Genomic DNA, 14,780 nt, shown 5'->3' on the forward strand with positions numbered 1-14,780 from the left:
TACCCACTGTTTGTTAACATGTGAGTTCACTGCTGTTCCGGCAGCTGCTCTGCACTGTTCATAGCTGCGTTCTCCGTCAACATTATACAAATTACTGCAATTGTCCTCGGCTATTCCAGTTCCCGCATCGGTTTGGTTCCAGACCTCACACCAGTCCACACATGATCAATGGCGACCACAACCACAAACAAATTAAGTCAGATTCAACACAGGTAACATTAACTTATATTTTGATATATTTAAGCTTAAACCAGTATATTGGCAGGCAATTAGCTACAACAAGATGTGTAGCAGTCTCAAATTCAGCTTTTTATCTTTACTAATGTCAAGAGCCAACTGGTTAGGCAACCAGCAGCTAGCAATGTTAACAAGATTAATGTGCCTCCATTTTCAAGTTCAGTTTCTTGTACCGTACACAACTAGCACATCGAGTCATAGGTACATGTTTTAAATTATTTCATAACTTAACTTGTTTATGTTTAAATAACTGTCCTTGATAGAACTGCTGAGACAAGAAAAATCTGACAAGGGCTAGCTTCCTTTCTACCTTTCCCGCCTCCTCCTTAATGATGCTTTTTCTTTCTTTTTATCTCAAAATTACTTCTCGTGTATTGCCAACATTTTAAGACAACATTGAACGGATATGAGATAAGAAGAGGATAAGCAAAATTTTTATAATTTTTTGTTTGTAGTATTTGATGCAAGATGGTTATCTGCGCAATTCTTGAGTTTGTCTCAACTAGATCTGTCTAGGATTGAAGTCTGGATTACACCCATATATAGTCATTTTTTTCTTCTTTTTGAAGTTAAATATAGCCTTTTAAAGTTTAAAGTTCTCGTCTATAGTGCATTATCGTGTGGGCCTTTCTGTCGCTTTCTTATCCGCTGTGTTCATCAGCTTTAGCGGGCACGTTGTAGTAGGAGTGTGACTCATCATGCTTGTCCAAGTCACAATATGGTACATCCTTCGTCATGATCACCTCCAGTCGGTCAATCAACTCCAAGAAACTGGGACGAGAGGATGGATCTTCATTCCAGCACTCAGACATCAATTCATATCTATCATGGATAGAAGATGACAAAAAGTTAAACAGCTGCATTGCGGAACAAACCCGATCAATCTACAATATTTGTCAAAGCCAACTTTAAATACATTACAACGCTAAATCAGTTTCTCGACATTGTATAGGTGCGTGGAGGGCATGCAAGATGCGCAAAAACGAAATGTTTCAATGATTATCAAGCTTGCAACCTCTTGATCAAAAATAATGTGAAATACACATGTAGTAATATGATGTACAACAACCTGAACCAATGCCGACTCAAAATCCAAAGAAGAGTTACTTGATGGTTATTTTAATTACTGGAGGGTTATCCCGTGGCTGAACCAACTATTTTCACACAATAACAAAGTTATTATTACTGTTACAGTAACTCCTATTTGTTTAGAGCCCCTCTAGACAGCAATTCTATACTGTTATATGACAACAATAGATTGCAATGGTCAGGTTTTAAAATAAATCTTATGTAAATTTGGACGGATATAGTTCATATTACAGATCCTTTGTATATATTTAATTTAAGCCACTGTATGTCCATAACATTAGTTGTTCGCATATCGCGAAGTGTCCGCAGTTTAAAAACGACAATGTTCCTCTACGGTATTCGCGGTCTTCATGAATGGCTGTTCTCTACTCTTAGTAGCAGCATTACCAGTTGTTGTTACACGATATAAATATATATTTAAGCGAGCCACGCGCATTCCAATTTGTAAGTACTGGATAGTAGCTTGTTTTCAAGTATCAGCCCTATTTCGAAAGAGGGACAACTGATCTCAACGCAATTCAGTTACTTACACTTCATCACAGCACATGTCAGGCCTTTCCATGCGATAACCATTCTTCAAGAGTCGACACACCTCCCGATTGGTTAACGTGGGATACGGCACACCTCCTGAAATGCATCCAAAGAAAAATAAGCCGTAAGGAGGTAAGTTAACCGTAAGTGTTACGTGAGGAAAACTGAAATGAATTCTCGCCTTAACATAAGAAAGTAATGACTAATTTCGGAAAAAAATAAAGGAAAAAGAATGTAATGGAAATAAAAAAAATATATTTCTTTAACTTGGTGGCATGGTGGCCATTTCCCAAAGAAGTATTCCAAAGGACCAGCTATATGAAAATAAAAAAAGAGATCAAGAAACGCTGTTTTGTAATTACTGTACATGTACTCAACACAATTAAGATTTTAAGTCTTTCTCTTTTTAGGCCATGTAATTATAATGACAAGCCGCCCACGAGCAACTTCTACGCTTCTTTCCTACCCTCGAAACTTCTCGACGATACACGCTAAATCCTCGAAAGAACAAGTTGTACTTCTCCGTGTGTGCATCTGAGGGTTAAGAAAAAGGCTTTGCCGTCACACAGAAAGAGTGACTTACACATCACTCTTGATGGTGTAAATGCTGTCATTAATTGATTCTGGGGCCATCCATTTCACAGGAAGCTTCTTTGTATTCTTTCCATTGTACACGTCCTCGTAGATTTTTCGCATCAATCCAAAGTCTGACACTTTGACTCGGTTATCACTGCCAACCAGAATATTACGAGCTGCAAGGTCACGATGAATGAAGCCTTTCTCTGTGAGATGATTCTAAAAAATTATGAAAGAATTATGATTAAAGATTATGATTCTTTTTTTGTTTTTTTGTGAATCACGTATTAAAACTTTGTTTGAGATTACCAATAAACGAGGCATGCAAGACCCATCTCAGTTTGAGATGATTTGTTTACAAAACCTTTCTTGTGGAGGTCGAGAGTCACAACTAGAAAGTATTTTTATACTTTATCTCATTTCGAACTGGCTATACTAATACCTACCATTCCCTTTGCTATTTGCCAAGCAAAAGAAAACAGCTTTTGAGTGGTAAAGCCGTCTGCTTCTTCGTCGTTATCATCATCAATATTTTCAGTTGATATCAATGTGGCCGCATCGTTGCTGTTGCCCTGTAATGTCGATGGCATCGACATCTCTTCCATGCTTTTCTGCTCCAGAAAATCGTTACATTTGCCTTCGTCAGGGTCGGCGTCATCATCATCAATATTTTCAGTTGATATCAGTACAACGGAAGCGTTGTCTTTTCCCTGTGATGTCGTTGGCATTGATAGCACTTCTATTTTTTCCTGGTTCAGAAAAGCATTATTGTTTCCTTCCTCTTTGTCGTCGTCATCATCACCGATATTTTCCGACGATTTGAATATGGCGGCAGCGTTGCTGTTTTCCTGTGATGTCGATGATATCGGCATCAGTTCAATGAATTCCTGATCCAGTGAATCATTGCTGTTTTCCTGAATAAATAAGGCAAGAAAAAGAAAAAAAAAAAAAAAACAGAATATAACCTAGCAAGTAATGGTGGTAAACTAAGCGTTTGGAAATTATTACGTTATTGATATTTTGGGAAGGGAGGGAAGGGTAGAAAATGCGGCGCTTATTTCAAACCTAATGTAGCGTGAGTTTTTGGTGAGTTTTTAGCGAGTTTTTCTTATCTTGATTGGAAAACATTTGTAGCAATATGTTGAAGTTGTTGTTGTTGTTGTTTTTTTTTTTCAGTTTTGATTTTGGTATCAATGTTTGTTTTTTTACATTTCTTCCACTTCCGCTTTAGCTTTAGCATTTTTAATACTTCATCATACTCGTAATACTTTTTAGAATATATCTAATAATTTTGATTTTTACTGCCAGTTTAGCTATGTTGACCTACCTGATCTCATCATATTTGGCACATGACCACCAATGAAATAAACATTCGTGGATACTTTACACATCATTTAACTTACATTACCATACATAAGTACATGTACGTTTGCAGATACATGTATCAATCCAAATAATAATAATATGCGCATAGATCAATGAATTTGTCGTGTAATTCTTTGTTATAATCTTCTCAAGTGCAGTTTTAAGAGTTAAAACTGCCATGGAAATAAACAATAGAAAAGCGAACACTTCCGCTTGTCCATTACTTACTTCAGCAAGATTCTCAGCGAAAGGGGTTACATCAACGATGATATCTCTGTTATCTCGTGACGGAGTCGATTCCATCATCAGCAAAGTTTGTTCTAGCCGTGGTTGATCTTGATCAATCCCATCCTGAGTATCATCTTCTTTTTCCTGAATGGCAAGAATATTGACCTACCGTGATATACGCGTATTTTAATACCCTTATTTCACAGTAGGTCAATATTTTGCAAAATCTCCCTTTTTTAACAAAAACAAAAAAATGGGAGTGATAATCGAGAGGCGGGAGACATTTTAAAAGCTTACCATCCATGGAGACGTCAGAGCTGAAATGTTATATCGGACTAGATCGTTGGGAGGAGGGGAGGGTGAGGTAAAGGGGGAGTTCAAAGACTGGGTAAATTTTTGTGAGAGCAGAGGGACTAGAGGGAGATAGCTCCTTCATCTCCGGGATTTTAAAGTACCATCGAAACGCTCTAGTTCCTCCCTTTATGGGATATGTCTTGGCTATTTATCCATACTTCCATCCTGCTATTTAAATGCAGTTAAACTGATCACGTTTTAATATTTTTCTTACATCTGTCAACTTTTCTTTTCACGTGGAACGAAAATTTAATACTTTTTCAAACTTTCCTATTGAAATTTTGACGTCAGGCCTACACCATTTTTCCAAAACAAATTTGAAGAGAATATTTGCCTGATAACATTATAACGAAAGTAACTAAAGTAGTATTCAAGCCGTTTCTTACCTGAGAAAGCTGTCCAGAGGACATGGCGATTTCTTTGTTAACTTGGAAACCGCCAGGAATAGCCAAGGCCCACTTTTCATCCTGAAGGTCTAGCTCTCCCTGTTAAATGCATTAAAAGTTAATATTTTAATCCTCATTTATATTTTTATTCATACACTCACCCATTCGTTTGTTCGTTCATTTAATCTATTCAATCATTTGTCCATCCGTCCATTCACCATTCCTTCCTTCCTTCCTTCCTTCCTTCATCCATCCCACCACCAATTCTCCTACTAACCCCCTGTTCACCGATCAATACACCCCGACAGTCAGCTATGTGACATATCAATTGACAGGTTATTTTCTATTAAGCCTCAAATATTTGATGGCAGATACACACGATACACTATAAAACATTCCCCATCCCTCAAGTTACATACTGGTGGAGTCAAAGGCCTCAGAACTTTTAGTCACCACTCCATCACACCACTCATGTTCTTGAAGCCCTAAACATATCTGATTAGAATAGGGTTTAATGTAAGGCACCTACTTGGCTGCAGTCGCTCATTTCTTTTTGAGCATTGAATATTTCCTTGTCGTCGTAACATTTCTTCTCCTCGTTACCCCCAGTGCCTTGGTTTCGATTGATCTAGAATACAATGAACACGATTAGATCATAAATAACTACCACGATTGGTCTAAACGTGGAAGTGATTAAGTTTCAAGATGAGGGCTGAACATTATCGTCTGGAAATCTTGTTATATTTAGAACCCAACACAGCCTACTTGGGAGGCATCTAGCCATTGAAAATCCTATAGCTGCATGTTAAACTATGAGCTTTGATAGATTTGCAAGAGCCCTGTATAATTAGCACGAACTGCCTCGTGAAGGACTACACCACTGCCCTACTTTTAAATCCATTACTACAGAACACTTGGGGTAACATCAAATTGATTAAATATTCCTTTGGGAAACGTCTTACCGATCGCCTCCTGCGTCGTAACCACTGCAACAGATCACCAAACGGAACATACTCTATCACCAGGAACTTGTGTTCCTGCAAAGTGCAACAACCAACCAGGGATACAATATTCTGGTGTGCACCCAACAGCTTCATCTGTTCTATTTCCTGCAAGAACTCTTCTTTTTGTTCTTCGCACGGATCATCTAGACACAAATGATGTAGTTAAATTCCTATTTGCTACGAATAAAAGATTTTAAAACCAGATTCAAAAATCAATCAGCAATCTATTAGGCTTTGCTTCAGTCACGGTCTGAGTACATTCCGACAGGAAACTCAGTTGCGTTTCATGCTCAGGACTACCTGCTGTCCAATTTAGGGATAATGAGACATGAAAAGAAAACAACAAGGCGACAGATGATTATATAGTTTTTAATGATATCCACACTATAAAGGGAAATGGCTTAGTTGTGTCGTTCGTAATGTCACCTTAAGCTTAAGACTGGGGAGATACAACTTGCGATCTGATTGCAAAAGACCAAATGCGATCGATCTGTTAAGGGTTAAAGGAGCTCAGTCACGGTTTGCGCATATTGAGAAGTTTTGCCTCAATTTTTCACATTCGTCGTTTGTAATCCGTGTTAACCTTCTCCATCCTTAGCCATCCTTGTTCCTCTATGGTTTATCATTATCTCTTTGGTGTTTTTCTATGTTATTAAACTGTTATTTTCAGGTTTCCTACCATTTAAAGGTAATTTTGTATGTGGCCAAAATAACTCAAAATACCGTGACTTAACTCCTTTAAGTATTTTGCATATCACTAAGAATTTAAATCTCTTTCAGGTGTATTTTAAAGACAACGGACCAAACCAATTAGCAAGTTGTGTGACGATTCGCCCTTTTATACATGATTTTGCATAATGATTGCAATTACCTTGCAGTTCTTTGACTGCGACCAGCTGGCACGGCTCCTCGGGCTTCAGTGTTTTCACAGTATCAAACACTTCTATTCCAACTCGCCTCTTTAGAGTTGCTTTGTAAACCACACCAAATGCTCCTCGACCCAGCTCCTCTTCGTATTTTATTTCCTCGGGAAGAAGTTCCCACTTGTCAAGCGGGATAATTTCGCGAGCTGAACGAACTGATCTGTGGACAGATGGGAAAATACTTTATACACAAAAAGAGTTGTTATCATGTAGTGCAGTGCAGTAGGCCTTTATTTTACTGAAATCTTGCTGCTCAAAAGACGAATATCTTAGAGCTTGGCGATGAAACTCTGCATTCTGCATTTTGCATTCTGTCAATAAGTTCCAAATTGGATACCAAGTTCGGCAATGGTTAAGACTGCAGTTAAGCATATACCATCAAAGCTATCCCAGCTTCCGAGGGAGAGTTATTGTTATTTCCTCTAGATAACATGCTAGTCCATTGCAGGCTACCTCCGCACATTTCTTCGAGTTGACCTGGTCCTTCGGCGTTATCCATTTTAGAATATCCCGAGCTGGAGAGATTCACAAATAGATTTCTTACCCAGGAACACAACGCAGTCACCCCAGCCAACGTACCAACATGGACCGCCAGCAGATCCCGGGTCCAACGCGCTTAAGTAGGTAGTTGGGGTACAGCAAATGGTGCAGCACGAAAAATGGCGAGCTAAAGAAGAAGAGAGGGGCTTGGTGCGAGGAGTGAACGATTGTTCTCTGTCTTTCCCGTACCACATAGGCTCGATTTTCAGCCGTTTTGGGTGTGCAGTTGTTTATCCTCCTCCCAATGGGCAAGGAACGCAGGCTCACAAAACGGCTGGAAATATCGAGCCTACGTACCACACTCCTCTCTTATTTTTTCTCTCTCTGTTTTTTCCCCACTGCTCCCCAACCAACCAGTGGGCCACTCCACCTCCCATCATTTTGCCAAATTATTTCAGATCCGATTTCTTGTCTGAACATCATATTTCAAAGTTAAACTATGTTTGTCTTGTGGTACGCATATATTATATATGTAGGGTCAATTTATAATAGTAAGGTTTTCTTTGTTGTTAGGTGAATAAATTTATGCAAAAAAGAGGCAAGGTCTCCATTACTTCTCAAAACAGCGCCTGCTGAGAATGGAACCGGCTGTAATTAACTTATAGATGCAGCTTTTAGAAGTAAAATGCTATAACATACAGAATCTCTCCTGTTAATTGCCCCACTTTTGCAATAACCAACGAATTTATCATGTTACATCTTAAGTACGAGGTAACAACAACAGTGAATAACCTTTTGATTCGCTTGTGACGAGACCGTCTGTGGCACCAGAAACCTACAATAAAACATAGCACCAGCAACAGAATAAAGGCGATTCCAGATGAGATGTAAATCATCCTTTCATTGGAGATCGCAGTCTCTTGTGTTGGTTGACCAGCGGTTTCTTGTGTTGGTTCACCAGAATTCCTTTCCGTAGGGACTGAAAAAGGATAATAAATTTCTATCTTAAGGTGGCTGGGAGTTTAATTAATGTTTGAGGACTACATTGGAAATAACTGAATGATGAACATTCCGAAGGCTGCCATAATTGGAGGAAGTCATAACTCCAATTTGTAAAATTGAATTTTTTTACTAAATGAAAAAGCGTGTCGTCCTGTTTTGCTTTAATTATATCGCACTTGCAGCTGTCCACAGTTCATGATAATCGAGACTACTAGTACTGAAAGACATGGAAAGATATAGACTGTAAAAAAAGAGAAAATATTGCAAGCAAATTTTCGCAATTTTCCAGCGTTTAGTAAAAAAAAAATTTAGTAAAAATCCAAGGTGGGAGATCCATTCTATAACAGGGTCCTCGTAGAAGAAAGCTTGGGATGTGTTATAAAACATACAAGATTTATGGTCAGTAATGACTTTAGTATTCCAAGAGTAACGGGGTGTTGGCCTCAAAAGCCCCTCCCCCTTCCCCCCGATCCCCCATCGGGCAAAGAAGACCTCAAAAAGTCCATTAGCCCAGTCTGAATAGGGCCAAGAGTATCTGCGAGCCTGTGACTTCAGACGCCACAGGTTCATGACCTTTTAAATGTTCTTTTAAACGTGATCATTTTATTTAAAAAAATTACATTAAGGCTTAGTAATTCGGCAATTGTTAGCCAATTTTACACGTATTCATCAATAAATGAGCGTTTTCTATGAAAATTTAAATTATCTACCTTGCCACGCTAGGCATGATCTTCCTTGATTTCGTTTTTAGAAGATATAAATGATCAAAAGTCGAATTTCTTACAAAAATGAGCTTTGACCCTACAACCCTTTTCCGCAAAATCTTGGACGGTCATTCCAAATGTGAGAGTATGGAAATAATTGAACTGCATCTAAAACTCGTTCTTGTTAAACGATCTTGCTAAAAACCGCCAATAATTCGTCAAATATTTGTTATTTTCCGCTAAACATCACGTGATATGTCACGTGACCCATCAGAAGTACCAAATCTTCCTCAAAATGCCAAGGACGTTGAAACCTACCTGTGTGCTAAATTTGGTTCCATTGTCACTTGTGTCTTTGGACATATATCAAATAAATTATTTTAACCAGTAAAGGTCTTTGATCCAGTCCTTAAACTGCTTGAGGAGGGCGATGAACTAGGCGAACTTGCTAAGCTTAATCAGCTTCTTTATCGTCCCACCCGAGTAAAAAAAACAAATGGTGGTGTAACCGAGGCTGGTGAAACCAGAGTGAAGACTAACCGATATCCTCTTTGTTCAACCTAGTCGTCTGATCTAATAACATTTTTACTTGGTTTCCAGTCACTAGAAGACCTTAAAAAGCCAAAAAGCCTGGTCTGGATAGGGTTAAAGAGAATCCGCGAACTTGTGGCTAAAGACGCCAAATTTTTATGACAATGTTTACATTCATTACGGCCTATTGAAAATTATCATGCTCAAGAGACATTGTCTCTTACCACACTATTGCTCTTAGTTTTGTAGAAAACTCCTTTTCCAGTTTTTCTCGTGGAAATGAAATGCAGTCAGGAATCCTTTAAGGATATAAGGCGAGATTGCTGTCATCATTTTGTTAGTGAACGGGAATTTGGGCGTGATGCCCAACGAGTTTGCCAAGCAGAAAGGTCTCTGTTGAGTCCCTTGCCCGGGACGAAACAAGCTGCGTATGTAATATCATAAATAACTGTCACCTTTAAATGAAATGTTAGAAATATTTAAGTGGGAGATGAACTTGGTGTACTCTTCAAGTTTCATCAGCTTCTTTATGGTCACACTTACCGGTTGAAACCGAGGGCAATGAAATCAGAGTGAAATTTAGCAGATATCCTCTTTGCTCAATCTCTCCGTCTGAACGAAATATTATTTCCACTTTGTCTCCGGTCACAAGAAGATTTTTACCGGTCTTGTTACCACAATACAAACCAAGTACTTTGCCCATCCCGTCGTTGATTCTCAAAAAGTCTTTGCTACAAAGAAAAGTAAATGATGTTTCGCACCAAACCACTAAAACTGAGTAACTTGTGATACTCGTAAGTAATCCAAAAATCAGATATATAATTAAAAACTACATACTACCATGGCTCCTGATACTACCTGGCAATAAGAATTTCCATTCTTTAGCGTGCATTATCGAATTATTATGCACGCGGGAAGAAGCATAAGAGTTGCTTGAGGGACAGCACAACTAGGGCAACTACAATCGGCGACAAAATTGTTGACACATTTACCCTTTTAACCCCCTATTTCGTCACTGTGATCCCTTTTTGCCCTCCTAGCTTGTCCTTTCAACCTCCCTCAGCCCCAAACAGTATTCTGCGGTAACTGCTGTGATCTTGAGCTACAAACAAGCAACATTGAATGGGGGAGCGAGGTCTTTTCCACAGTATACTGTGCGTTAAAAAGAATCGTGTTACTTGGTGTACTAAAAGTACTATTGAAAGACAATGTGTCAACTAATTATGTCGCTGATTGTACCTTCTTGAGTGCTCTCCCAACAAAATGATGTGTTCGAGCACGAGAGGAATTGTCATGACTAATTTTTGAACCAAAAACAGTTAAAAATAAAAGAAAATCATAACCTACAAATGCAGGGATGCAGTCGAAAATGACATCCCTTATTCCCTGGCTTGACAGGTAATATGAGTGGACATTTTACTCCAGTCGTTGCTCTCAAATACTACGCAACTCGAAAAATATCTGCGCGAATTATCTGTCGAGCCAGCAGAAAAGAGGTAACTATACATAATACAAAACGTGCGGCTGACTGTTTACAGAAAGTCATTATAGCACTAAGCCTTAAAGAAGGTTTGCTTACATGTACAAAATTGCACCAAAGTTTGGACAGTCCACATATACTTTTGTATAGACAATTGACTCTAAGTAGAGTGTCTTGATGGGGGAGTTGGATCTCAGTTATCAGTTTTCCGTTTTTGCCAAACGGAAAATTTTGCAGATCCCAGATCTAAGCAATAAGTTGAAAAAAGGGTCAATCTGATTCTCAGCTAACAGTTAAACCGATCTAGCTGCTACGAGGAAAATTTAGAGATCACGCGTGAAAAGAACTATTCGTACTTATTTACACACGCCTGTATTTTTGCGTTTTCGAGAATTGACAAAAATAGCGAAACTTAACACTTGCGAACAAAACACCTGGCGAATTTTACAGCCTCAAAGTTTAATACTCAACACTAAAATGGCGTCCATTAAAGCTGAATCACTTTTTTTCGTTTAGTTCTTTAAGGTCTCATCCACACCACGCCGGTGAAATTTGAAAGCGTAGCTGTATTTCTGTGGTTAGGCCTACCGTTTACACTAATCCGTCACGAAAACGGTACTCTTCCAAAAACGCTCTTCAAACCAGAGGAATTTAACTAAATCGCCGGCTTCGCACTACATGAAAATGACAAGATTTCCTTTTTTGGCGATTTATTCAGAATACGGTCCAGTTATGAAAGCATAAGAAAGGGGAACCTTTTTTCAATTAAAAGTATACGAAAGGAGTACCTTTTCTGTCAAAATGGTATAAAAAACTGTCAGGGGTTGGACCTCGGGGTGGAGCCCCTCCGTATAAAACTTTGTAAAGAACCCCTACCCCCACCCCACCCCTCCCGGAAGCGATCGTCACAACAACGAAATAGAATGACCAAATTTTGAAACAAAAACAGTTTAAAATGGAAATGATAACCTACGAATACAGGGATGCATTCGCAAATTATTATTACACAACGGGTGGATCAAGCCCCTGTACATACAGTAGTACTCAAGTTACGCAACAGCCGAAATTTAAGGATTTGGTTTCGAAAAATGGTTATATTCTTAAGGCTAAAAAATACGATGGAGTATGAATAAAGATAACCTTACCTTGCTTCAGGTGTGTGTTTCCTTAGTTCCCGTGAGGTTTCCAGGCCGATTTATTGAAATTTAGGTGTTTTTAGGATATATATAGGGGACAAAGCAGTGAAGCTAAAACCTCCTAAATTGCAATAAATCAACGAGGAATAAAACACAAATAGCGGTGATAAACATATTAAACTTACGCATTTTAATAACTTGACGTTTCGTATGCTACGCAACATACATTTTCAAAAATGGAAAAAAGACCGTTATAATTTTTTGAAAACTATATATGAAATGTAAATAGGGGGTCTGGAAACGAAATTAAGAAACATCTGTTTCTTAACAGTAACACAATAAAAGCCTAAGCTAATTAATAAAGTATCAGCTTCTCACTGCTGACGTTTACATTAAGAGCCGACTTAAGTTCTTGGATGAGCAAAGTTTCTTTAATTTTACAATGATAATCTGTTTTACCAGAAGCTAGAATATCAAAATGATCCCACTTGATGTTGTGACCTGTGGCTTTCATATGGTCGGCAATGGCGGATGTGGGGTCATTCTTAGTGAGAGCCTTGAAATGTTCCGTTTTCCTATCATGAAGCCGTCGTTTTGTTTTGCCTATGTAAAAGTCACTGCAGTCCCAGCAAGCAGCTTTATAAATGACCTTAGATTTCTGTGAACGATTGCAATAAATTTGCAATAAATCAGCTTAGAAACCTCACGGGAACTAAGTCTGGAACAAATCATTAAATTTGGACTGTTGCGTACCCTGAGTACTGCTGCATGTACAGGGATGCTCATTTGCAAGCTTGGGCCACCTGGGATTATACTATAATTTAGCATAGCCCCCGAGTAGGAGTAATATTTCATATGCTCCAACCCCTGGAGCAAATGTCCACCTTTTGTCCGGGGGGGAAGGGTACTGCAAATTAATGAAATTAGTGTTTATCAGATCAAGAGAAACATTTCCGGTCCCCTATTCAAGTAGACTTCTAAAATCTTATTACTAATAAACAGAATTGGGACCATCGAAAAGGGACTTAGATTCACTAGAAGCAGAGTGTTTACAAATAACGCTCAAGAAAGCTGATAAGGCTATGTTCCAATTGGACAACTGCATAGATCCAGAATAGATAGAAATTAATCCGAAGAGTAACACCATCACATGACTCTACTCCACATTAGATAAATGTAGCTGATACACTCGATCATCACAGCTATATTACTTACAGGCAAGGTTTACTTTCTTCCACATCAAAATCCTGAAAGTAAATGTTCATCGACCAGCCTTCTGGAATAGGATATGCGGATACATTGTACATATTCCTTGGGTAGCTGTAAGGATATCCTTCACTGGTCAGAAAGCCGATCTCTGGACCATATTCTGTTAATACAAAGACGGTTTTCGTATGTTTCTTCAACGTTACAAAACGCATATTTTAACCGACATTTTAAGGGAATGGACAGTTATTAACACAGGCCTAGCAAAAAAATCTCGCAGCTTAATTTAAACCAAACTTGATATGACTTGAAGGATGAGAATTCATGTTTACTTTATTCGATTGTAATATAATAAAGTTGAGTATAGAATAGGATAAAACTGTTCTCATGAACGTCTTCAGAGTTTGGATATCGAGCTTTAGATTTAGCAATTAACTACTTTTCCCGTGTTTAGCCTCATCTAAACACATGAGGGGCCGAGAGAATTCCAGATAGCTACTCAAACCCGAGACGCAGGTCGAGCTTTTGCAAAACTGCTGAGAATTCTTTCAACTCCCTAGTGTTTACGTGCGAATCTAAAACGTGACGAGAAACCGTGTTTACATACGCTCATTTAAACACGCCTATCGACCACTCAATGGGAGCGCGCGTGCTATCTCAGTTATTTTATAAAATCTCTTTTAGAAGTAATTATTTGGCCACTTCTACAAGTCGTTGACTCCTGACTCCCAGCATTGTCCGGGGGAGGGGGGAGGGGGAGTAAATTGGATTCTGGTTTTTATGGAAAAATAACAGTGTCTCAAACGTTATGGTCAGGATTGAAGGCATTCAAGATATGTCCTTCAGTGCGATCACTGCATAAGATGTCAGTTAAATCATGAGATGCTATGGCCAACGAATAGTCAGAAAGAACTCTTTGATAACAATATGGACAGCATGAAGCTTCACTTTAAGTTATAGCTCCCAACCCGTCGGTTTTGGCAGTACAGGGGCTTAGCGCATCGGACCCAGAGGGCCATCGCAGGGCGTTTTCCGGAAGTTTACCTGGGACTCACTCTCAAGCATTGTACTTTATTTGACAAGAAAAGAGAGATTAGGCAAGAAAAAACCCTTACTTGTGAAATTGACTTGGAGTTCTTTCACGTCAGTTCCACACTGGTTGATGGCCTGGCAGGTGTAGTTTCCATCCTTGTCCAGACGGATGGTTGCAGTGTTTGTTATATTCACCAGTACTGTAGAGTTCCTTATCAGTGCTGTGTATATGGGAGGAGTTCCTCTGGCTGAACATGACAGCGTGCCTCCTTGTATTGCTAACAGAGCAGCTGGGAATGTTACCGTTGGTGGAACTAATCGGTTAGAAATAAAAACCTTTTACCCTTAATGCTCATTGACTGAACCATGATACCTGCTTACATTGATTTTAAACAAATCACTTCTTACTGTGAGACATGCAAAAACTACGTCAAAACGTGGCTTTAGTTGACACAATGATGCACACATATATCTGACGAATTCGCACAAACATGCCCGCATTGACTCAAAGACAGT

General features: G+C 38.9%; 1 protein-coding gene across 1 annotated transcript in view; it reads right to left on the reverse strand.

Annotated features, from left to right (window-relative positions):
- Positions 1 to 213: 213 nt before the first annotated feature.
- The window catches only part of LOC149108078 (uncharacterized), a 31,095-nt gene continuing 16,528 nt past the window's right edge, over positions 214 to 14,780 (reverse strand). The window contains exons 6-17 of the mRNA XM_089295620.1: positions 9,954 to 10,141; positions 7,966 to 8,152; positions 6,642 to 6,853; positions 5,729 to 5,913; positions 5,296 to 5,394; positions 4,767 to 4,865; positions 4,027 to 4,191; positions 2,880 to 3,347; positions 2,441 to 2,652; positions 2,132 to 2,171; positions 1,857 to 1,954; positions 214 to 1,059 (exon numbers count right to left, since the gene is read on the reverse strand). Coding sequence (XP_089151746.1) covers positions 879 to 1,059; positions 1,857 to 1,954; positions 2,132 to 2,171; positions 2,441 to 2,652; positions 2,880 to 3,347; positions 4,027 to 4,191; positions 4,767 to 4,865; positions 5,296 to 5,394; positions 5,729 to 5,913; positions 6,642 to 6,853; positions 7,966 to 8,152; positions 9,954 to 10,141 — 2,134 coding nt within the window. The 3' untranslated portion in view covers positions 214 to 878. The remainder of the gene's footprint in view (positions 1,060 to 1,856; positions 1,955 to 2,131; positions 2,172 to 2,440; positions 2,653 to 2,879; positions 3,348 to 4,026; positions 4,192 to 4,766; positions 4,866 to 5,295; positions 5,395 to 5,728; positions 5,914 to 6,641; positions 6,854 to 7,965; positions 8,153 to 9,953; positions 10,142 to 14,780) is intronic.

Source organism: Orbicella faveolata, unplaced genomic scaffold, assembly GCF_042242905.1.
Source record: "Orbicella faveolata isolate gen_17 unplaced genomic scaffold, um_ofav_v1 contig_26, whole genome shotgun sequence".
Classification (NCBI taxonomy): Eukaryota; Metazoa; Cnidaria; class Anthozoa; order Scleractinia; family Merulinidae; genus Orbicella; species Orbicella faveolata.